Consider the following 24,532-nt stretch of genomic DNA (forward strand, 5'->3'; position numbering starts at 1 on the left):
CGCAGAAAATCTAATACATGTTTGGGATTTCAATTCTTTTATGCACTGATCATATATTTGAACAATTCATACAATACAAATTCTTTGTAGACCTGGATCTACATCCTCGTTTGATCAGTTCCCAGAAGAGGAATAATTTGTTTATGAATTCTTTGTATTTCTAGATGTTAAAAGAAAAAAGGTAAATGTACAGTATACTGATTGCACACAGCATTAAAAAACGTACTAGCTCCAACACTACAGTGAGAAGAGATGGTTCTTAATTTACTTAAGGTACTTTGCACCTTACCTCAGAGGAAATGTGTTCCTTAAATCAAGTCCCGGGGTATTTGAGACTACGCCCATACTTTGGTGGTTTCATTTTAAAATGCCATTTTAAAACAAAACAGTTCTTCATCCACACTAGTGTTTCAAATCCATATCAGATGATAACTCTGTCCACACCACCAAAAACGCCGTTTACACTTACATTAAAGCTTGCCTCCTTTTGTTTTCTTTTGGTTATAGATGAATGATACAAGCTGGGCATATCAGGAAAGGTCGTGGTTTAGAAGAGAGATTCCTGAAGCGACTGTGAGCGACTACATCGTCTTTTCTAAATCTATTTCTAAATTCAGCATTTACAAACTGAATTGGGATCTTCAATGCATCAAAAACCGTCTGTTTACAACAACTGAACGTGCTACAGTAGCATGAGATACTATGTATGAATGTAACAAAAGATTCATCTTTTAAAATGAAACTTCGGTAGATGTGGATGTAGTTCTGGGTATTTGGTGGAGTGGTCCCTGTTGGCTTACTTTTCTAAATATGGCTGCCTTTTCTTATACTGGTAAATAAAACACACATTGCCACATGATGTAAATAAAACATACCTCATGGTTCAGTCACTGTCCACTCAACACATTCAGCATGAACACTGGACCCAATCTGCATTCACAGACAAGTTGGACAATTCTGTCCTATCGCCACCAATAAACATTTTTGACAAATTTACAGCAAGGTGGCTCTTCTCCGGGATCAGAACACACCGGCTAACCTTTGCTCCCCACACACATGCGTAACCCTAACTACTGTTATCCCTTTTTGACCCAATTCTTTTGGTAAGTACGAAACAATAACCAGCTGATTTTTTAAGTCGAGCCATGACAATTTTTTATTTGTTGAAGTTCGTCAGATCTTTTGCTTATTTTTCACTTTTCACTGAGTTCAAAAGTTGCAGGAGAAGGCGTTCTGGAGATGAGGAAAGACCAGGTTAAGAAAAAGTCCTTACCTGGAGGCTGGATTATGAAGGGAGCCAGGAGTTTGGTTCTTTTCTTCTCATAGCCCTTCTGTGTGATGTCACCTTTGAAACAAAACCAAAATATTAGGAATGATGCAGTATAGGCTCATAAAATAGCAAAAAAAGATAATTCAGCTCACCCACAGCTCTGATCTAAAACATTTTATTTCAGTGAGAAACTTTTGGATTTTTCTCTGACGTAACTGAAAAGGAGCCATGTGTTCAAAGATAATAGCTGTGATCAGGGGAGAGGAGAGTCACAGAAAGGTAAACTCAGTTAGGAAGAGGATGAAAACGGATGGATGCACACAGCATTGCAGTAATCTCCAGAGATGGCTGCGGGCGTCAAATATGTGGCTCACAAATGTGGCAACCAAATAGGACTAAATGTGGACACGTCGGAAGCGTGGGCAAGGGACAAGATGATTCAGAGACACTGAGAGGAAATAAAGCTGAGGACAAGAAAGGTGGGAGACACACAGATAGAGCGGAAATACAGGATAAAGACTTTGCGGAAAGGTAAAGGTGAGTGATGGTGGATCCAAAATACAGAGGAGGAGGAAACATGAGTTTGGACAACTGTGAAGAACCTGAGTCAAGAGGTGGGCAGGCAAAATGTCCCTTCAACACCCCCTTCAATCATTCCTGCTGACAGCCCATCTGCACCTCCACCAGGCCCAGCACAGGCTCAATCAGCTCTCTAGCAGCCCCGACGCCTGACACGGTCTGTGCCAAACTCCTCTGTGGGCAAAGCTGTCAGATTTTCAGATGCACTAAGAATCCATCTGCAGAGCGTACATTTCCAGTAGGTGTGAATGGAGACGGTTCATTAGGTTAGACCGTGAGTGGCCGACTGTCAAAGGTCATCTGGGTCAGCAACACAACCTGTTATCACCATATCTACATGGGTGTGTGAGTGCCTGTCTATGTATCTACAGTATACACACACATATACAGACAATCATCTGTCAATTTGATGGTGGTTTTATGTACAGGACTGTCTCAAAAAATTAGAATATTGTGATAAATTCCTTTATTTTCTGTAATGCAAAAATGTCATACATTCTGGATTCTTTACAAATCAACTGAAATATTGCAAGCCTTTTATTATTTTAATATTGCTGATCATGGCTTACAGCTTAAGAAAACTCAAATATCCTATCTCAAAAAATTAGAATATTCTGGGAATCTTAATCTTAAACTGTAAACCATAATCAGCAATATTAAAATAATAAAAGGCTTGCAATATTTCAGTTGATTTGTAATGAATCCAGAATGTATGACATTTTTGTTTTTTAAATTGCATTACAGAAAATAAAGAACTTTATCACAATATTCTAATTTTCTGAGACAGTCCTGTATATACACACTTGTCACTTTATTGATTCTGAGAATCAGTCCCTGCTCTGCAATGTTATCATTTAAGACAGCTCAAAGCTTTGTTTGCTGAGTAAAAATCAGTCTGCTAATAAACACAGAAGTGAAAGATTGAAAGCTGGGAGACCCTGTTGTCTCCTTTTCATGGTTTCACTAAAGGACAAAGAAGGATTTTCTCACATCCTTATAAACACGTGGGAACTGCTGGCCATGCAGCTACTGTACATGAAGAGGATGTAGTTTTCACTAATCAAGCAAAACAACAATATAAGAATGAGTCAAAACAACTAGCCATCATTTAGGATTATCACAACTTCACAGCTGTAAAACATAATTACCATGTGCCATGGCTGACATTACAAAATATGATTAGTTCAAAGTTAAATCATTTGATTTGCTGTTTACCAACCTACAGGACTGTCTCAGAAAATTAGAATATTGTGATAAAGTTCTTTATTTTCTGTAATGCAATAAAAAAAAACAAAAATGTCATACATTCTGGATTCATTACAAATCAACTGAAATATTGCAAGCCTTTTATTATTTTAATATTGCTGATTATGGCTTACAGTTTAAGATTAAGATTCCCAGAATATTCTAATTTTTTGAGATAGGATATTTGAGTTTTCTTAAACTGTAAGCCATGATCAGCAATATTAAAATAATAAAAGGCTTGCAATATTTCAGTTGATTTTTAATGAATCCAGAATGTATGACATTTTTGCATTACAGAAAATAAAGGACTTTATCACAATATTCAAATTTTTTGAGACAGTCCTGTATAGTTGAGCCATAAAGAGATTTAATTATTTAAAGTCTCAACCCAACTAAGACGAGATGTCCAAACACAGCTATTGTTCACAATTTCTGTACCCATATATTGTTCTTTTCCTTTCTTACTATTTCTATCACAGGTGAACAGCCGGTAAAACTTGAAATGCTTTTGGGAAAAGTAATTGTAGAATACAAGCTTTAACTCGCATATGTAATGGATTTAATCAATTAAATGTTTTGTTGTATTGTTAGCTTAATTTATATTGGCTCAAAGCCATTTTTTAATGCTGCCATAATTAAAAATCGTTAAACCGTTTAAGAAAGTAAGCTATAAAGCGTTGCAGTTGTTGATATGTCCAGTTATTCATTCAATTTCATGCACTTATTCTGTATTGTGGAAAGGTCAAGACTGCAGGCAGGCCAGTCCAGAACCTGCACCTTCTTCTCAGAAATGCCTTTGTGATGTGTGCAGGATCTGCTTTTGTATTGTCTTTGCATTGAAAAATGCATAGATGTCCCTGGAAAAGATATCACCTTGAGGGCTGCATAAATCCATCTAAAATCTCAAGACTGCTTTAAAATTTCAAGGTTAACCAAACCAAACCAAACCCCCTTTTTTTTCGTTCCACTAAGTTTGACAAGTAAAACTAGCTTCAGTCATAACATGCTGAGATATATCACAGATCCTAAATGCCTAACAAATTACACACAAGAAGAAAAAGCACCAGTCTATGGACACAAGTCCTGGAGAATCGTAAGGAAGCTCTTGCTTGGAGGACATCGCCTGAGAGCCCACTTTAACATTATGTCAACTCTGGGACTCTGGAGCTTTTTTTTTCTGCAGGAAAGAGGAAGAAAAGCAAACACTTCCATAAGTAATGCATGAACAGTGCAGTTGGCCGTTTTCAGTCACATGATTTATTTTTAGCTTATGTGAACAGGCAGTTTCTCTGCAGAAGGCCTGAGAGAGAGGGATGGAGCCTGTGATGGGGGAGGGGCTGGCATGGCATTAAATGAAACTCAAAGTAATCACTCTTCCATCTGGATGATTTGGACTTCATCTGTTTTTATGTATGAAAGGTGAAGTCATCAGACCTCAGCAGATGGGGAAGAAGGGTTAAACCTCAAAAGAAAAAAAAAAACTCTTGACAGAGTGCATTTTCTCAGTGAACTACAGGTAAAAACAGTTGCACTTCATCTTGGTGTTGGACTGGAACTGACAAGCGAAAATGTCCAAAATGGAGTAAGAAAATAAAGAGCAAAATTAATTTATGTAATGCATTTGGGAGCATCTTGATTCAAAAAATGACTACAACAAAGAAAAACAAGAATCAGCACCTGCTTGTTCACAATGTACAAAGCAGATTTACAGTGGACGAAATCTGCTTAAGAGGCAAACCACAGCTCTACCAGGGAGGAGAGGGCTTCACTCGTTTCTCCCACTGATCTGGTCAAGTCTGTCCCTAATGGTGGAGGTCATGATCAAGTCATTTCAGAGTTGAACTTCACATTTCATCCTGGTTTGACACTCACACCTTCAACCTTGAGATTATTTAAATTCTGCTAAGACTGCTCTCTCTTCTTTTTCCTTACAGGCACCCAGTGCGAATAGTAATTAGTTGTCCATCTCTGCTCTCCCCCTCTCTCTCTGTCTTACTCAGCCTCATCATGTTACACTCAATTGCTCTCTGAAGAGAAGAGTTTAATCCGTGTCAACACCTGCTTGACAAAAATTCCACAGGTTTCATACAAAGACGTGCGAGTCAGATCTTCTTGACGTCAAATATCCAATATATCTCCCCTCTGTGGGGTTGCCGGTGGCCTGGGTTTCCGGGTTCTTCCGTGTCGGCCTCTGGTCTCGCGGGTGGCGGGGTTGCTCCCCCCCCCTCCCCCACTATAGATACACTTCAGGTGGAGCTTTGTTTGGTTTATTACACACACACACACACACACACACACACACACACACACACACACACACACACACACACACACACACACACACACACACACACACACACATACACAGCCACACAAACATATACATACACACACACATAGCCACAAAGACATGTACACACACACACGTACGCATACACACACACACACACACACACACACACACACACACACACACACACACACACACACACACACGCATGATCACATACATACACGCATACACATACATAGACATACACACTGGCTTGTTCACCTGCATGCTGGCTCTGTAGTTTTTGGGGTTAGGTAGCGGTAGCGGTAGCTTAGCTCAGACTGCGATCAGATCTCAAGATTTGGGTCGATTGCTGTACGTGTTTTGGTCGGCTCCGTGCCGGTTTCGTGTTTTGTTTGTGGTTTTTTGTTGCAGATTTCCAGTGCTTGACGTGTGTCTCCGTGTGTTCCTGCTTCCTGGATTGGCAGTGGATGTCGTCACCCCCCCCCCCCCCCCCACCCCCCCAAAAAAAAAAAAAAAAAAATCACTGGGTTTGTATGTGTATATTTATGTATGTGTATGCATATGTATGCGTATATATATGTATATATATTAAATATAGTAATAATGGACATATATATACCTTTGGTTTCTACCTTCATGGTATCAATCATTAATATTTGTGCAGACAAGGTAAAAAAAAAAAAAAATCCAAGTCAGTCATCGCAACAGAAGACGTGATAAGAGTAAAAATGAAACATGGTTTCCCCTCTATGGCATTGTAACCCCCCCACAACCCGTCTTTTTCGATGTAGATGGAGACTGGGGAGTGGTGGCAGAGGAGGGTTGGAGTCTGGAGGTCCCAGGTTCAAGCCCCTGGATTGCAACCGAGGTCAACCACTTTGGGCCCCTGAGCAAGGCCCTTAACCCTCACTGCTCCCCGTGCAAATGGCAGCCCACTGCTACTAGTTCAACTAGAAAATGGGTTAAATGCAGAGAAAGAATTTTATTATTTTCAAGGGGGCCGTTGTTTATTTAGCAACTAACTCAACCAAAAGTTCACTCACAGGAACAGATGTCCCGGACCAACCAACAGTCTGAAATGGTTTATAGTTGAATGTGGAAATAAGAAATACTGTTTATGTTAGGTAGATGCTCTCTGGGCCTTTATCTTTGTCAAGTATACAGAGAGGACAGACTGTAGCGTGGTAAAGCCCTTCACTTCGGACCTACACGCTCTTTAAAACTACATTTAGACCATCTTTTCTGACAGGACCTGCTTCAGATCGCTCACATTCTTATGATGTGTAATGTGAATGAGTTCACTGGAGTCAGTCCACAGCATCTCTGCTGAGTTACGGCCTGTGCTCTGACTGAGTAAAGCCAAATGTCGATTCTCTTTGTTCAGACGTTTGAAGTCTCTCGAAGGCAGATTTACTTTGATGTTCAGGATCTTTGTCTACCAAGCCTGTTGAGCTGCTGCCGTCAGTAAACCTTGACGTTATGCTGCGTTATATACTGCAATAAACATCATAACTCATTTTTATTTTTGGCTTCTTTATCAATTAGTTATTCTGTGGTTCCTCTGGAGTCATCTTTGTTGGGTGTCCAAAATCCATATATATACAGTTTGAAATATCTAAACTTTTTTTGAGCTCTGGGATCTCTTTTTGGTGGTTTATACTTTCCATAAATACCCAATTCAAAATGTTTTTTGTTTCTTTTACAAGTCAAAGTCTTTTTAACCCACACCTCCAGTACTCCTCCTCCAGGTCAGACCAACTCTGACTGCAGGTGGCTTTTGTTGATGTTATTAGCTCATGACTCAGAGGCTTTCTTCAACCAACGCAGTAAATGCTTTAACATTATATTCCATATGGACAAGAGCAAAACATTAGTGTGTTACCTGTACATAGTGAAGTAAAAGTAAAAAGCAATATATGAATGCAGGCCATTCTGAAGGGTCCCCTCACGTTTTTCCTGTTCCTTTTCCCGTTAACTTATGGGTTAGTGAAGGACCCACAGAGATGCTTTAAGTACCGTACTTCAGTACGTACTGTTTTTCTTCAACTTTAAGTTGATGTGCTCATGCAGTCCAAGAGCCACCATTCAAAACAAACAAGATGGTGACAGAACTGATAATAACACGTTGGATCAACGGGTTTTCACTGTAACCGTTAAGTTGAGTAAGTACAACATTAAGTTGATGTGCTCATGCAGTCCAAGAGCCACTATTCAAAACAAACAAGATGGTGACAGAACTGATAATAACACGTTGGATCAACGGGTTTTCACTGTACAACCATCAACAGTCATTCAGCGGCGTTCCCACCCTTCTGAACTCCCTTCTGGATGCATTTTGTTGACGCTTGTCTAACTGTCGCTCTGCTTACATCACATGCTTCATTTCTCTAATTGGTTTTATATACATCCAAATGCAATCAGAGGCATTTTCTTATATATTGATGGGTCCTGATTCTTTTAAATCAGTTGCAAATCCAGAGGAGGGATTCTTTGTATCACAGGGGAAAACAATGTCCAGACTTGTGTTTCATGAATATTTCCTTCAAAATCAACTTGTCATTCAGGCTGGAGAACACTGTATAATCTTATAATTTTATTTGTTGAAACTTAAATATGTGTAGGTTATTTTATGTCTTAACAGGAAAACAGTATACTGTGAATGTGCACCGTCGTTATTTTCCTCAGAGAGAGTATTCTTTTAGGTATGTTTAGTATCTCAGACAACGAAACTGGTATTACAACCAATCTGGAGTGAAAAAAAAGTTTAACAAAAGACTAAATCCTTTACACACACACACACACACACACCTATTTTATCTGCAGGCCTAAAATGATTCTCCCTCTGCGAGCAGCATGCAGGGTGCGGCCAACTCAGGTAACAGAGTGAATAATGATTTCCTCCACGCCATCAGCAGAAAGGCAAATAAGTGCAGAGAGGTAAGTGAAGGGAAGCCGTTGTTTCGTTTCTCCTTCTGTCGGTCTGCAACTGACAGAATGAATGAAGGAGTGGCTCACACACCTGACAAAAGACACGTGCACTTCAGTGTTCGGAGAAGTTGCTATGTGAACATGTGATTGGATCTCCACGATTATGGCAAACAAACTACCTGGTGACTCTGGGGAAAATGGTGACAGATGATACAGACTGAGATAAAGCCATGTCATGAAATGCTTAGTGGGCAAATGCTCACAGCCACAGTGAAGTCAAACGTATTTATAAAGTTCCGTTTTTTAACTAAAATAAATAGAAAAATAACAAGAAAATACAAAAAGAAGAATTTTTTGTCTTTTCTTTTCCCCAACTTGCTGCATTTTCTGGAAAATAAGTAGTGATACCCTCTGAAGTTGTTAGTGCGAAACTAAAACAACAAATCCAAAAAAGGCGCAGCCTACGGAAGACAGAGCTGAGATGCTAATGACAGACACGCCGGTAGTTGCACCGGAAAGGGTGCTTTTTAGACTTTATCTCTAACCCTGTTGAGACCTTGCATTAAACTACATCCGAGGAGATCCAATCACAAATAGCCAGCGCTAATGCAAGATCTGAACGCCATCCAGGCTGGACTCAGATTGAATAACTCAGGATGTATTTGGGTACAGGACATTTTCAGGACATTCCAGTTGAGCTGATACAGGACAACCCAACTTAACTGGCTTTCTGCCATTTCTGCCATGAAAAACCTTCACTCCAACTCCAACTTTTTTGCTGAGACTGGAGAATGGTGTAACTGTTGTTGAAGTGAAGCTATTTAGGTTCAAATAATGGGATTGAACTCTGGGATTTGTGTAAAACCTGTCTGATCTCTTAACTGCATGCACTGGTTACCTAACTGCAGAAGAAGTGGAACTGTCAGGACTACAACTGTTCAGGTGTTAAATGGCCACGTAAGTCCAAAGAGACAGAAAGGTATATGCTCCAAACACATAGGACCTTCGACACATGGCTGGGCTGGGGAGCGATGAACATATTCTACCCACTGACCCAGTGCTGCCTCTGGAAATATGACCCTGATCCTCCAGAAACCAAGACAACGCCAGGCAGTCTTCATCAACACAAACTGTCAAAAATGTACTACATAATTCGCTGTGAGGTTTTCCTCTGGAGTCTGGCCAAGAGTAAATACCACAGCTGAACCAGGCTTTGGAAGATCTATGGCTACAGAAATAAACAGTGGATTTTAAACATGGATCCATTTATGGTTCATACCTCAAATAGCAGTTCAAGCCAGCTGAGGACAACTACCAATAAAGTAAAATAAAAAACACACAAAACTGTTCATTTTTCCGGGCCTCATAGATTGATTTAAAAATATAACCTCAATGCACTCATAGGATCTCTTCGATTTATGAGAAAAATACACAAAATGTAGCCAAGCAACAGCTATAATTCCCCATCACATTTGGGGCAGCAGAGGCCTTGTGTTTCTTCTGTAATGGTTTTAACAGCTTAGGACAGCATTTAACTGTCCTGCTGTACAAGAGCGGCTGTAGGTTCTCAGTCACACAGGTCATTAATCCTAATATGCTGGTTTTAGTTTTAATCTGAAAAGTGTTTATGGAAAATTCACAAGGTGAAAAAGTGCGTGTGTGTATGGGCAGTGACCACGTGGGCCGTGTCCATAGCAACCAGACTCATGGTGATGATGCCTGCGGGAACATTAGGTGCAGGACCAAGTAATGATACAACATGACCCATTAAATTCACCAGGAAGCAATAAAGAAAGTAAGACGTGAGATTAGGGCTGGGCGATATATCGAGATTTTAATATATATCGATATATTTTCAAATGTGATATGGTACGAGACAATATCATTTATATCGAGATTTTTTTTTTTTTTTTTTTTATGATTTTGATATAGCTTATTTTGTGACAAATTGACTTGAATGTTTTATTTGAGATTTGCACAAATGTTTTGTGGTTGAACTGTCAACCTCAGTGGAAAAGTCTGCCAGTTACTGTCTACATTGTATTAATTGCACAGTGTATTTTTAGGGCCCGAGCACTGAAAGTGCGAGGACCCTATTGTATCTGTGATGTTTATTATTATTATTATTATTATTCTCGCCGTAAATAAATTGCCTTTTTGGAGGCCTTAAAATGCTGGAAAACTCACCAAATTTTGCACACGCTTCCAGAGTCGCGTAAAATTACGTATTTTATGGGCGACAGGCATGGGTCCACAAGAATGGGCTCTATAGCGCCACCTATTTTATGTTTTTTGACGAGCCCCACAATATGGTTCGACTTACAGCTATGACCTTTATGTGTCTATTATATCAGACAAAGAGTTACAAAAAAGTCTCTTGGACCCATGCTCTAAGTTACACAGGAAGTCCGTCATTTTGAACAGAAAATGTCATTTTTCATGAATTCTGATCATTTCTAGGCCTCGTACTTTAACGAACTCCTCCTAGAGATTTTATCGAATTGGCTCACAACTTGGTTTGTACAATCTAGACACATGGCCGACGCTAAATTGCGAAGCTTTTAAGTTTCTGCCAGAGGGCGTGACCGTAGTGATCCGCTGAAGTTTGAGGTCATTTTTAAGCTTCGCCATCAAACATCAATTGGCTGTAATTCAGCAATACATGATTTGATGTGGTCGAAAACGTATGTGCATGATTGTAGGCTGAGCCTGAAGACATATGTGGTGGAATATTCAGGATCGGTTGTAGCGCCACCTGTTGGCACCAGGAATTGTCATGTCTTCTAGTTTGCATCTGTGCTCCAAACGAGATCAGTTTCTTGATCTCAAAGTTGGTGAGATAATAGGTAAGGCATTGACGATGAGTGACAGAGAAAACTGTAAGTTTGTGTCAAAGGGCGTCGCTGTCAGAGGTTGTCAAATTTCGGGGTCTCGCCATGAACATAAAAGTTGTTGTAACTTAAACATAATTGGTCAGAATGAACCCAAATTCAATACATTTAATCGGGCTTGCATTCTGAACAAGTGGATATGACAATCTTGGATGAACTCCATAGCGCCACCTTTTGGTCAGGTATACATTTTTCATCAAATTATGTGCTTTAGTTGCTGTTTGGTTTATCCAATCTTAATGAAATTGACACATTTGATTGGCAGTAGGTTCCTTGTTGACTGTGTCGCGTATCGTGGTTATTTCTTGAAAGGAATTGGCATTTTTATGTCACTCTGTATTTCTGGAAAAATATTAATTAAAAATCAAAGATTTTGTGTAAGGAAAATCAAATGACAGTTTCAGATAGCTTACAACAGGAGTAAAAAATCATACACTGTAACATATTGTTTTTGAAAAACTTGGTCACTCTAAAAATTAAAAAAATGAACTAATAACGTAAAAAGCTATGTCTTTGTCAATAAATGTCATAGACATATGGGACTTCATAAGTATATTGTTTACTGTATTTTGAAAATGTCCTGTGATTTTGATAAACCTAATCATTAGACGTGATTTTAAATGAATATTTATGTGTGATCAGACTGTGTCTCAGTCAGATCCAGCAGGACTGCTGCAGCTGAGAAGACTGCTGCAAGCAGCACTGGGAGGGGAGGGGAGGGGTTGAGCTCCCGCGGGGGGAAGGTGGGGGGATGAGTGCAGTTTGGAATGCGCGCGCAGCTCTTCGGGGGAGGGGGGGTGGGGCGCGGCCGCCATCTTGGACCGGGCGCCGATCGATGCGGCCGCCATCTTGGACAGGGCATTATTTGCGTCTTAGTTCATCATTTCTACTGAGCAAGGTTTCTCCCGGACTACAATCATTCATAACTCTCAGACTCTTTACCCGATTTCCACACAGTTTGGTTTGTACAAACGGCAGAGATGTAGTTATGATACAGGATGCTGTCACACGTTAAAAATACGTACATTTATTCTGAAAGACTTTGTATTATGCTCTTTTACAAAGACATATGGTTTTTGTATAAATTGTATAAGGAAATAAGTTTGATTGTTTATTTGAATTTATTTTAAGAGGAGAGGGGTGTGTTGTTGTATTTATATATATATATTTATTTATTTATTTAGTTGAGAGTGAGAGTGACCTCATGCAAATATCTGAGATTAATTCCAATATCTGCTCAACAAACCACTTGCTCAGAAGTTGTTGTCTGTGTTTTGAAATATGTATACACTGTTGACATCCCACTTGCATTGGTTGTCGCTGTCTTGCCTGTCTCACTCACTGTTTTTTTTTTGTTTGAGTCATTTTTCTTTCTTTTCTATTATTATCATAGCCTGTAATTCCTGTATATAATCGAATTGAATCAATGTATTTTACAATTAGCTGTGATGTACAATAATTGTCATTAAAACCGATAATATTCCTATTTGTTTTAATTGAAATGAGAGAAAAACATTTAATTTTATTAAAATAGAAAAATAATATTTATAGCTTATAGGCTATAAAAATAATGTTCATTAAAGCAGTATATAAATACCATGTTATAGCTATCTGTTTCTGGTTATTTTCATATAAAAGTACGTTTTTCAATGTTTATAATTATTCACAAGTATGCAGTGTTATAACTACATCTCTGACGTTCATAACAAACTACACTGTTAGAAAATCTTTAAAGAGGGACCTATTATGAAAAACATGTGTTTTCTTGTTTTAACATATTTAAAGTGGTCTCCCCTCAGCCTGCCAACACAGAAAAGATGAAATCCCTATGAAAATCTGCAAGATCTGCTCGCCCCCACCCTTACAGAGTCCCCCAGTGTCACGTGGTCTCTGTGAGCCGTTAAGATTGGTGCATTTTCTTTACGTCACCAAAATGCATACCACCCCTCGGTCTCCTCCGCTGCTGAAACCACGCCCACCACCAGCTCTGCCGCTCGAGCTGCAGCCATTATTACAAGCAGGGGCTGTTTCCACAGCGAGGGAGAGTTAAAATGAGGTTTTGCCTCGACAAGGCGGTGCCGAGAGGGAGAGAGAAAAAAAAGGCGCTGGAGGAAGACACGGCCAAATGTCAAAAATTGGTTGATTTATTCAGCCCCCTCCACAGCAAAGATGCGTCCGCACGTAAGTTGCAGTTCACTTTCAGGCTACACAGTGTAAATATGCAGCCTATAAACCCTGGCCGTTAAATAAAAATAAGGATTGAGATTTTAAAATTATTGATTTATAAGACACTTTATTATAATCAGTACTCGAGTTGAGGGGGGATGAGGGGGATTTCCCCCCTGAAATAAAAACGGTCCAAATCATCCCCCTGTAAAACTGCCATCCCTCCTTTCCATCCCTTATGTCATTTCATCAATGAATGTGGTTTTACTGCTATTTCAACACTTAGAGTCATCACCAGAAAAATAACACCAGAAAAATAACTTATTTGACAATTTTCACCTGTTTCAAGTAAATGTTCACTTGAAATAAGTAGAAAAATCTGCCAATGGGACAAGATTTATCTTCTCATTACAAGCAAAACAATCTTGTTCCACATGCAGATTTTTCTACTTATTACAAGTGAAAATCTACTTGAAACAGGTGAAAATTGTTGTTTTTTCCAGTGATGAGTCTTGTTTTAAGTGTAATGAGATTTTTTTACTAAAATGAGACATTTTAACTAGAAATAAGACAAATATTCTTGTTAAGATTTAGAGTTTTTGCAGTGATCAATTTTACTTATCCTGTGAAGGACAGAGTCATATTGATAAGTTCAGAAAAGTGTTTTTATTGTTGTGTTTTGATGTATTTGATGTAATCCCAGTGGATATTTAAAGCTTACAGAAGGCTGCATTTAACTGCTGCTATGTCATTCCTGCAGTATTTCTGCAGGTGTTTTGATCACTGCTATTATTTGTAATATATTATATTATTTGTAATCAGCACAATTATCTGTCCCCATATGATAAAATCCACCATCCCCCCTGATTTCTTTTTTTTTACAACTCGAGTACTGATTTTAATTATTTACTGATTTTGAAATTATTTATTTGGGCAACAAATGGGATAGCCTATAATCATTCAATTAGTATGTATATGAATACAAGGCCAAATCAAGTGAGACAAAGGCTACACTATCTTCCTGTATGAACTATACGTGTATGAAAAAACACTGTAAGCATATTGGCTGTTCAAAGGTGGTGATGGTGATGACACCAGTCCTGCTGTTGCTTCAGGTATTAACGTTTTACTACCTCCTCTCGAAACACTGAGCCAGGCCTGGTGAAAAATTTGATATTTAATGGTTTGCATTAATGGGCGGGACCTAATGGCTCAACAGCGCCCCCTAGAAAACTTTGTGCCTCAAGCCCCACAATACGGTTTGACGTACATGCACCAAAATCGGTACACACCTGTATCATGTCACAACTTAAAGAAAAGTCTCTTGGCGCCATGGCCGAAACCGAACAGGAAGTCGGCCATTTTGAACATTTTGAATTAATCGTGTAATTTTGGCGCAATTTATGCCATTTCTTCGGTCATTAATACGGCCCGAACGTAACGTGCACCCAGGTGTGTTATACATCAAAACGTGCGTCTCCATCCTCCGACACCACGCATTACTTTTCTCTTTCAAAAGTGTTACCGTGGCGATGCTAGACGGCAAAAAGCGCGCCCACCCTTCATCCGATTGGTTCAGACAGAAAAAACTTTGCGCCTCAAGCCCCATAATACGGTTTGACGTACATGAACAAAAATCGGTACACACCTGTATCATGTCGCAACTTAAAGAAAAGCCAGGCCTGTCGATACATTTGCTATTTCATGGTTTGCATTAATGGGCGTGGCCTAACGGCTCAACAGCGCCCACTAGAATACTTTTCTCTGCCATAACTTTTGAAAGGTTTGACATAAAGAGTCGTGGGTGGTGTCATGGGACTCGGTATTGAGTCTTTGACCATAATTGGCGAAAATTAGCCCCGCCCCTTCTTCTGATTGGTTGTCCCTATTTCCTGCTATAACATTTGAATGTTTTGACATAGAGAGTCGTGGGTGGTGTCATGGGACTCTGTAATGAGTCCTTGACCTTCATTGGCCTGAATTAGCCCCGCCCCTTCTTCTGATTGGTTGTCCCTTTTTTCTGCTATAACTTTTGAATGGTTTGACATAGGAAGTCGTGGGTGGTGTCATTGGACGCTGTATTGAGTCCTTGACCTTCATTGGCCTGAATTAGCCCCGCCCCTTCTTCTGATTGGTTGTCCCTTTTTTCTGCTATAACTTTTGAATGTTTTGACATAGAGAGTCGTGGGTGGTGTCATTTCTGATATGCTTATGGGGGGCGGTGGCCGTGAGTGCGAGGGCCCGTTCATCGCTGCTTGCAGCTTTAATAATTTAATTGTTATGCAGGAAAGGGATATTTTTTTTATTTTATTCAAGAAGCATTTTTATTCTATATATGCAGGAAGTTTACTTTTATTTCATTTGTTTTATACATTTTGATATTGTGCAGACCTCTGTAATAAAGGTACCTCTGTGACATTTGGCACGAGGCTTTGTATTAAAACTGACTGTTTTTTTAAGGGTTTGCCTCAGAAAACATGAAGCTAACAGAGATGCTATGCTATAATGCTTTGGGGGAAACCCCAATTATGGCACAGACAAAATATCGATATATATTGAGTATCGCCATTCAGCTAGAAAATATCGAGATATGACTTTTGGTCCATATCGCCCAGCCCATAGAATATCCTGGCAAATGAAAGCTGCTTGTCATCTTAAAACTCTTGTTAACTTACCCAACCAGTGGTTCAAAACCAAATATTAAGGAGTGAGATTGGTTTGTAATGATGGATAAAATACCATTTGAGCTATAAAGACATAGGGATTACATATCAGTGGGCTCGCTTGTCTTTATCTTCTTTCACTTGGCACTATTTAATATTTCAGTGAACAGTGCATGTGACCTAAGCACCACTTACTACTGTCTCTCAGCCACCCACGTTGTGGCACTTCTTTTGAGCTGTGCTACTTTTAGTTGCAGGCTGTTTAAGTAAGAACCACAAACAATTCAGAGAAAGCCCGATAACAAATTACCAGCGAGCATCGTAAAATGCAACTTAAAGACAAAACAGTTTGAGAGAAAACCCGAGCTTCACATTGAGCATGAAAGTGAGAGGACTCAGCTAACCAGTTGACTGTGGGTCTGTGTGCAGGTGTGCACTCTAGTCTCATCTAAATAATTCAGCTATTTTGAACTCCAAGCTTCAGTGCACTGTGTGTGGTTGTGTGCGTGCAGTGTTTTCAACCCAGGGGTCTGTTTTCATAATTAAATGAGAAACATAAGGTTTTATGTGAAGTAAAAGAAGCTGTGGTCAGAGAACAGCTCCTCTGCAACAGCTGACGAACTATATAAACTTCAATGTCAATGATACGGTTGCATACACAGACAAATAAATCCAGCTGTGAGCTTAGCAAAACATGTGTACACACATAATGACTGAGCAAGGGAAAAAATAGCTGAATTTTTTCCGTCCTTTTATCAAGAAAGTGCTTCAAACAAATATAAATGTATTAAGGTGAAACTAATCTTTTCTGAAAAAATCTTATATACCCCTGAGGGTCAAGGATCCACACTCCCATATTGTCCAATAACCCAGTTCCGACGTGGTGGGGTCACATGCCATGTGGTCTGAGTTTGACTTCCGGTTGGACACATTTTTGATACATGTCCTCCTCCGATCTGTTGCCATCATAATCGCCAATGTTCTGTGTATTAAAAGTGTCTTTTAGGTGTTATAGTACCATGGACAGTGTTTGAACTTTATTTTGAATCGCTCTAACATACACCCTGGAGCTGCTGTAAATATCTAAAAATAGTCCCTGACCAATTTGTCCGCCATCACGGTAACTACAGTGTGCTCAAATCAAAGAAGGGTATGATGATCGCTTATCACGGATTACAGAAATTTGGCTTAGTGTTACAAATTGTTCTATTAAATAGATACCGGTACATTAAAGACAGTAGTTTTCAAACCGCTCTTGCGTCTGATTGCTTGTGACACAATTAGGACAATGCTCACTGGACACACGGAGGAGGTGTCATTTATTTTGTAAACAGAAGCATGCTCACAAACCAAAAGCAGACAAACATCCTGAATAAGGTTTCACATACCATTCACCCATTCCGAACTGACCTTTCAAAATAAAACCAGAGCAATTTCAAGGAAAAAAAAAGTGTGCACGTTTGTCTTTGTAGCACATGTCTTTTTGCAGCCTCTGATGTCTGCAGCTTATGCATAAATCACAGGCGCTCAGCCAAATCTGTGCACGGGATTGTGATTCAAACCACCATGCAATGTTAAGGTTCGACCAACTAAGATATTGGAATGACAAAGATTTTCATTTCAGTAAAGAGTGACCTTAGCAGAGCACACGTGGGATTTGGGGAGAGATGGACTAATGCATAGCAGGTTTTGGATTCATCCTCGGTTTTATTCTCTATGAAAGTGTTTTATTTATTTTTATGGAGCGGAAACAAAAAAAAAATACAGCGAACGATGATCCCCAGCAGCAACCCTCGCCGCGAATGATTCACAGGCTAAATGAGCCAGGCATGTTGCCCCCTGATGCTCTGTGACCTAGATTGAGATACCCAGGCAGGACTATAATCTCTCATTTCCCTCTTTCTCTCGCTCTCATCCAGGATGGAACAAGCTGGCAACATGAAAACCAGCCTGTCTTACGCCACATCGCAGGCGAGCAGGAGAAGGAATGATGTTCGCTAGACATCATTAACCTGACTTTACAACACAAACTGAGAAGTCAGTCAAAGTAGGGTCAAATTAATACAGAAAAATTACTGTCAGTGGTTTTTTTTCCATTGGATCTGCTTGTTTATAGGACACATGTTGCATTAAAAGTGAGAACACATGTATCCAATGCAACATCACTGGTTAAATGCAGAGCAAAATATGGTTTTAAAGGTAAAAATGTAAAAGGTGGAATTTTTGTACCATTTTGAAATTTGTTAAAATATTCATGATGCTCATTTACTGAGTCATCGGCCTCAACCGTACTTAGTTTTCATGTGGGTTCTGTTACAGCCTGGGAACTTTGGGGGGTCGGATCAATATCTTGTGGTTTTTGTCATGATTTGTAAGTCATTCCTGCGATTTCTGCTGTGTTGGTTTTGCCTCATCAGAATAATATTCCCCAGCTGCATGCGCCCACTGACACAGTGGAGACTCTTGTCAAGACTGGTCTTCAGTGGGAGGAACATGTAACACCCACAACGATGCTGGGACGACACGTGTTACGAAAGGATATTGAACTGCAATGAGACAATCAATGGTACCAACCAGTGGCTTTTCTTTATCACCCCCAAATCAGAATACCATGAAATAATATACGATATCCTTATTTTTTTAAAAGGCAACATTATTATGAAATGACACCTTTAACTTTTATTCTTCTTGCAACAAGTATGAATCCAAGATGTTTCATATTTTGGTTTGTGTGTGATATATTTCATTATTATTCATTTCTCTTCTAGGATAAATAAAGTTTTTTGTTTTGTATTGTCAAGTTAATTTATTTGTTTATATACATACATTTTGCAAAGCCCTGAATGCCAAAACGTTATACATATCTTTATACTTCGCTTGGAGGATGTGTTATAGAAACACTCGGCAGATTGATATGCGTAGCCTTTTTTATTTTCAGCATTCTTTTCATTTTATTTTATTTCAGAGCAAGTGACAGTATCAGGTAAGTGTGTAGCGCTGTGGAGTGATCCTGAATACCTGACGGGACAAAAATACATGTTTCAGTAGTAACTTCGACAAAAAAAAGGATTTTCAAAAGCACCAGCAGTACTCTGATGAGAAGTGTTGAATTTAGCTAAAGATGTCATAATGACTCATGAAATTTGGTATTTAAGGAGAAAGTTGTTGTAATCATCAGCTACACATAAGGCAGTGGGTGGATTCTTTCACCCGTATCTGCACGTTTTAGTCAGAAAGGTTGGAAGATTCAGACTCTCATCTAACCAATCACTAATAAGCTGTGCATTTCTTGGATCCTAACACGCCATCACCACACTCGTGGAACCAGAAAGTATAAAATGTTAGTCTGACGTATACCTTTATAACCTGGTAAAAACATTACCATTATTTTACAAAACTTTCATTTAGCAAAATATCCTGAGCCTTTTAATAATTAAATATAAGCTGATAAAAAAGAAAACTGCCAAACATGCAATTTAAATGATTTAACTCCTGACTAGAGAATAACTAAACCAGACTACGGAACTGGACTGATGTGCTGTGTGGAAAACATGTCTGAGGTCACTGTCTTGTACCAAGAATCCACTTGTGTGGCGGCATCAATATGAGGCAAATTATCTACAGATACTTTCCACTGTCTCTCATTCAATTTCTGACATTAATGAACACGTTACGACTACAGCAATCAGAGAGTTACACATCTGCCAAGGCCGCATCAATTTCAACATCAACAACGGATCACTTTTGTCATGAACCCATGTCTGGAAATAGTTTCAAGCAAATTCATCATTATAAATTTCTGGGTAATTCTGTTGACAAATAAACAAGAAAAGCCAAACAAACCAGCACATAACAGTCTTTCTAGTTGTAAGATCTGCCCACACGACGGCCACACATACTCTCAGGCTGAGCAGCTTAAACAATTGCGGTTTGGTGCTAAATTCCAGTCGGGATCCGTCACCATGACCTTGAACCCCCTCAAAGGTTTCCTTTGTCTCATTACAGTCATGGAAGATGAAGTACATGCAGGAGATCTGTTTCTCTGTCTCACATGCTGACTCAAACTCTAGCACATTACTTTAACTTCATTCATCAACAAAAAACAATAATAAATTAAAACTGCTGATGCACATTTTCTTCCGTTTGTTGCTTGGAGAGTCCCTTCTATGGGAACAACAATGGGGGCGATTGTTGCCATGTAAAAGATATCCATGAGAGAGTTTCAGACTCACTAGCTGCAGCTCTCCCCATGCAGGCCGAGAGCACGCCGGGCAGGTGGCAAAGGTGCTCCCTTACAGCACAGTTTGTAAATGCAGAAGCAGGACATCTGGATACTAGAGCCTTGTTATTGCCAAAATAATCATACATGAGCTTAAGTTACAAATGACGCTGTTGTGCCAACTGTTGTGACAGTGGGTGTCACCTTACTGCTCGCTCACACTTAAAAGACTAAAGCCATCACAGGGAACGCTGACACTACTTATTGATTTACCCTTGCTCTGATGGAGCCTCCACACGACAGCTCCACGAGGTCAACCATCTGACCAGAGCGATCAGGAACCACTCAAGCTGGCTGTACACAAGAGATGCAACTAACAATTCATCTATCAAATGTTTTCTCAGTTCACGAATCAGGCAAAAGTCAGATTACCTTGGTGGAAATGATTGAAAAAATGTAATAAAGCAACTTTCTATATGACTCAAAAACATGTTATTACCTTAATACCTGATAAAAACGTGGACAATATACAGAGCTCAACTACCTGAGGTGTGACTGGTTTGGTGGCATAGATTTCACTTATTTTTCAATCGTAAAATTAGACAGATGAGGTTCAATGGTGACTTGATGAAGAAAGGTTTAACTAAAAAAAATAAATACAATATGTCAGACAAACATGTTTAAAGACGATTTTTTGTCTTTAAAATACATTCTCTCATTTCCTCCCTGTTGGATAAGTGTAAACCTAATACATTTGGAGTGTGCAATGCAGATGTACGTGATCTGTGAGTTCATGACAGAACACGTCGTGTTACTGTAATTAACTGCAGGATAAAATTCCAGGCGACAACATGGATTTAAACATCTGTTCAGGTCATAAAATAGATGCTTGGATGAAAACTCTCAAAGACTTGAAACATTTTTGATTCACACGAAAATAATTTCACAGTTAAAAGTTCCATATGTGGTTGCTATGCAACTTATGGAACATCAGGTTATCCTATTGAAGATCACAATCCAAAGCAGCCCCATTCCATTCCTCCGTAACCACATCCTTCCGAAAGAAAACCTTTGTAGTTTTATAGAAACAAGTGCTGCTAACTACTAATAGGTGTTTATAACTGTTGAATAACTATTCATTACTCATCATCAGCCACTCATGTTACATGAGCTGATCAAACATTGAACATCTAATCTTTCAGTATCAATCTCCATTGGTCTGTTTTTATGCAAAATGCACAGACACTCTACACGGCAGCAGAACTGTTGTCTTTACAAGAAAGTTCAGGCAGAGTATATGTATACTTTCAGACATTATGACATTATGAATGGCACTGACAATGATAGTTTTGCTTTGCTGTAATTCCCACTTTTCCATTTTTGCAGTTCATAAACAAACATTTCTTTTCTTGTTTTTTTTCCCTGACAGATACGGGGCCTTCGTGCTGGGAAGACTGCCAGCCAGTTTGTCAGTTCAGACCTCCAAACACGTGTCCTTGGAGATATGTTTCCTTTTTAATGAATGAAAGATCAATCATTCTTGGTACCGGTTTGTTTTGCCAGTTTTTTTTTTTTTTTTTTTTGGCATAGAAATGTCCTAACATGTGTAAAGTGCTATTGACTCCCCATGTCTGATGCAAGGCTTCACCTGTCTTCCTGCATTGGCAATGCACTTCAGAGTATGCATGGGTGTCAATGCTGCAAGAGGGACTGAGACATTGTTAGTGGCATATACCTCCCCCTGCTTGGCTCTGTGTGAAACAAAACATTACTCATCCAACCCCCCCTGGGCACTTGAGACTGACACGGAACCAATCAAGTTGCTGCCTAGTGATTTGCAATGTGAGGAGGAGACTTGCATAACAGCGAGGAAGATCCATATTTCCTTTTCCTACAGTCAGCCTTAAAAAACACAACTCTGATCTGCTGCAGATCAGAGTTCAGGAGTGAGTGTTGGAGGGGCTGCAGCATCATTTAGTGTCTACTGATGGCTGCATACAGGCACATGCACACAGAGCCTCTGGGATGAAAAAACTTGACCCACATTCTCGAACAGGACTGTGTTTACTCCTTTAACTATGGTGACAACCAGTGAATACAAAAACATGAAGGCAGATGATGAAGACACTGCAGATTATTAAATAAACATATGTCCACTGCACGTGTCACGACCTATAGACATTATAAGCCCATATGCCTTCAAAGTAGCAACGGTAACTGAGAGATAAATAATGGATTTAAAGGGAGATCTGCGTGCCGAATAATTTCTCCTGTTCGTGACCTGATCCACTGCAGCAGCTCCGACTGAAGGCTGATTTATGCTTCCGCGTTACAACAACGTAGAGCCTACGCCGTAGGGTACGCGGCGACGCGTGCCGTACAACGCGCGTCGCCGCGTACCCTACGCCGTAGGCTCTGCGTCGCTTTAACGCGGACCATAATTCAGGCTTGACACAGTAAAGCCGCCTGTGTCTGAATCCACGTAAACATGGTCAGAATCCACACTTGACATCGCAACAGTTGCACCTGCAGCTCTTAGGCCGCCTGTGTGTGACAGCTTACCTTCGGACAGCTCCAGGTCCAACTCCGCCAGCTGGTCCCTGACCTCTTTAGGCAGAGCCGACAGATCCGAGCCGCGGTCGCTCATACTGGGAAGCGCGGCAGCCCGCAGGACTCTGGGATTATCTCAAAGAACAGGTAACGCCCAGCATACAACTTAAAGAAAGGAAAAGAAAAGAAAAGAAAAAAGAAATCACGATGTGGAGTCGGCGCTGTTTACTCCATCTCCGCGGCTCCACGACACCGCCATGACTGCGAGATGATGATGATGATGATGATGATGATGATGGAACAACTCGCCAGAGGAGCCGGTCACGTGACGCGCTGAGCGCTCATCCTGCAGACTCCCTGCTCCCTCTGCTGTTGTGATGAGCAGGGGCGAAAATCCCGTTTCATAGTTGGAGGGGACAATAACCAGTAACATTTTAGAGAATAAATCCAGTGGGGGACAAGGAATAAAAGTTTTAGCCTTCCTTTCATACAGCATTTTGACATTTTCATCTCTATCTCGCAAACAGGCAGAAGACCTTTCTTAGAGCAATACAAAACAATGGTATTAGGTGGAAGGTGGCAATAATACAGCACATCTGACATAATACACTGCAAAAACCCAAAATCTTAACAAGAATATTTGTCTTATTTCTAGTTAAAATGTCTAATTTTTAGTTAAAAAAAAAATCTCATTACACTTAAAACAAGACTCATCACTGGAAAAAACAACAATTTTCACCTGTTTCAAGTAGATTTTCACTTGAAATAAGTAGAAAAATCTGCCAGTGGGACAAGATTTTTTTGCTTGTAATAAGAAGATAAATCTTGTCCCACTGGCAGATTTTTCTACTTATTTCAAGTGAAAATCTACTTGAAACAGGTGAAAATTGTTGTTTTTTTCCAGTGATGAGTCTTGTTTTAAGTGTAATGAGATTTTACTGTTTATTATTATTTTCGATTTCGGTTTCGGCCACAAATTTTCATTTTGGTGCATCACTACTAAATACTACTGCATTGTTCCAAAATTATTAATTCTGTCTCAAATTATTCTAGCGGGGGACAGCTTTACTAATGGGGGGGACTTGTCCCCCCTGTCCCCCCCGGGATTTTCGCCCCTGGTGATGAGCAGCTGGCAGGCAGAAAGGGCTGCTCCTGACAAACACTCACCTGCCACACCTTCATCTCAGGTGGAAACTAGCATCTGCTTTACGAGCCACAATTTAGGCCATCTGGGATTTTGTTTTCTAAAGATTGTTGTTGCACAAGAACATAAAACCAGTGTGAATACATTATAGTTAAGGTTATTAATGACCAGAGGTGTCAAACGTATTCACATTCATTACTCAGGTAGAAGTATAGATACTAGAGTTTAAAAATACTCCTGTAGAAGTTGTAGTATCAACTCAAGTTTTTTACTCAAGTAAAAGTATAAAAGTACTGGTTTCAAAACTACTTAAAGTATAAAAGTAAAAGTAATGTAAGGGGGAAAAAGCCATTAAGGAGAAAAGCCATTGAAAATGAATGCATCTTAGTATAATGCAAATATATTAAAGAACCATATATGTGTACTATTGAGCATTAACATGTGTTTCAGAGAGCAGAAGATATGATGACTAGTTGCCTATAAGTATTGTAATGGTGCAAAAAGTCAAACTTCAGAGTCATGTTATCATTTATCCTAACCTTTATTGGAATGTACATCCAAGTTTAGTTGCAGGAATCTGA

General features: G+C 39.6%; 1 protein-coding gene across 4 annotated transcripts in view; it reads right to left on the reverse strand.

Annotated features, from left to right (window-relative positions):
* dip2bb (disco-interacting protein 2 homolog Bb) overlaps nt 1-23,073 on the reverse strand; it is a 48,629-nt gene extending 25,556 nt beyond the window's left edge. For all 4 annotated transcript variants that reach the window (XM_061727570.1, XM_061727568.1, XM_061727569.1 and 1 more), the window contains exons 1-2: nt 22,820-23,073; nt 1,274-1,345 (exon numbers count right to left, since the gene is read on the reverse strand). In XM_061727570.1, coding sequence (XP_061583554.1) covers nt 1,274-1,345; nt 22,820-22,904 — 157 coding nt within the window. In that variant the 5' untranslated portion in view covers nt 22,905-23,073. The remainder of the gene's footprint in view (nt 1-1,273; nt 1,346-22,819) is intronic.
* Nucleotides 23,074-24,532: the final 1,459 nt, after the last annotated feature.

The sequence above is a fragment of the Cololabis saira genome, chromosome 8, assembly GCF_033807715.1.
Source record: "Cololabis saira isolate AMF1-May2022 chromosome 8, fColSai1.1, whole genome shotgun sequence".
NCBI lineage: Eukaryota > Metazoa > Chordata > Actinopteri > Beloniformes > Belonidae > Cololabis > Cololabis saira.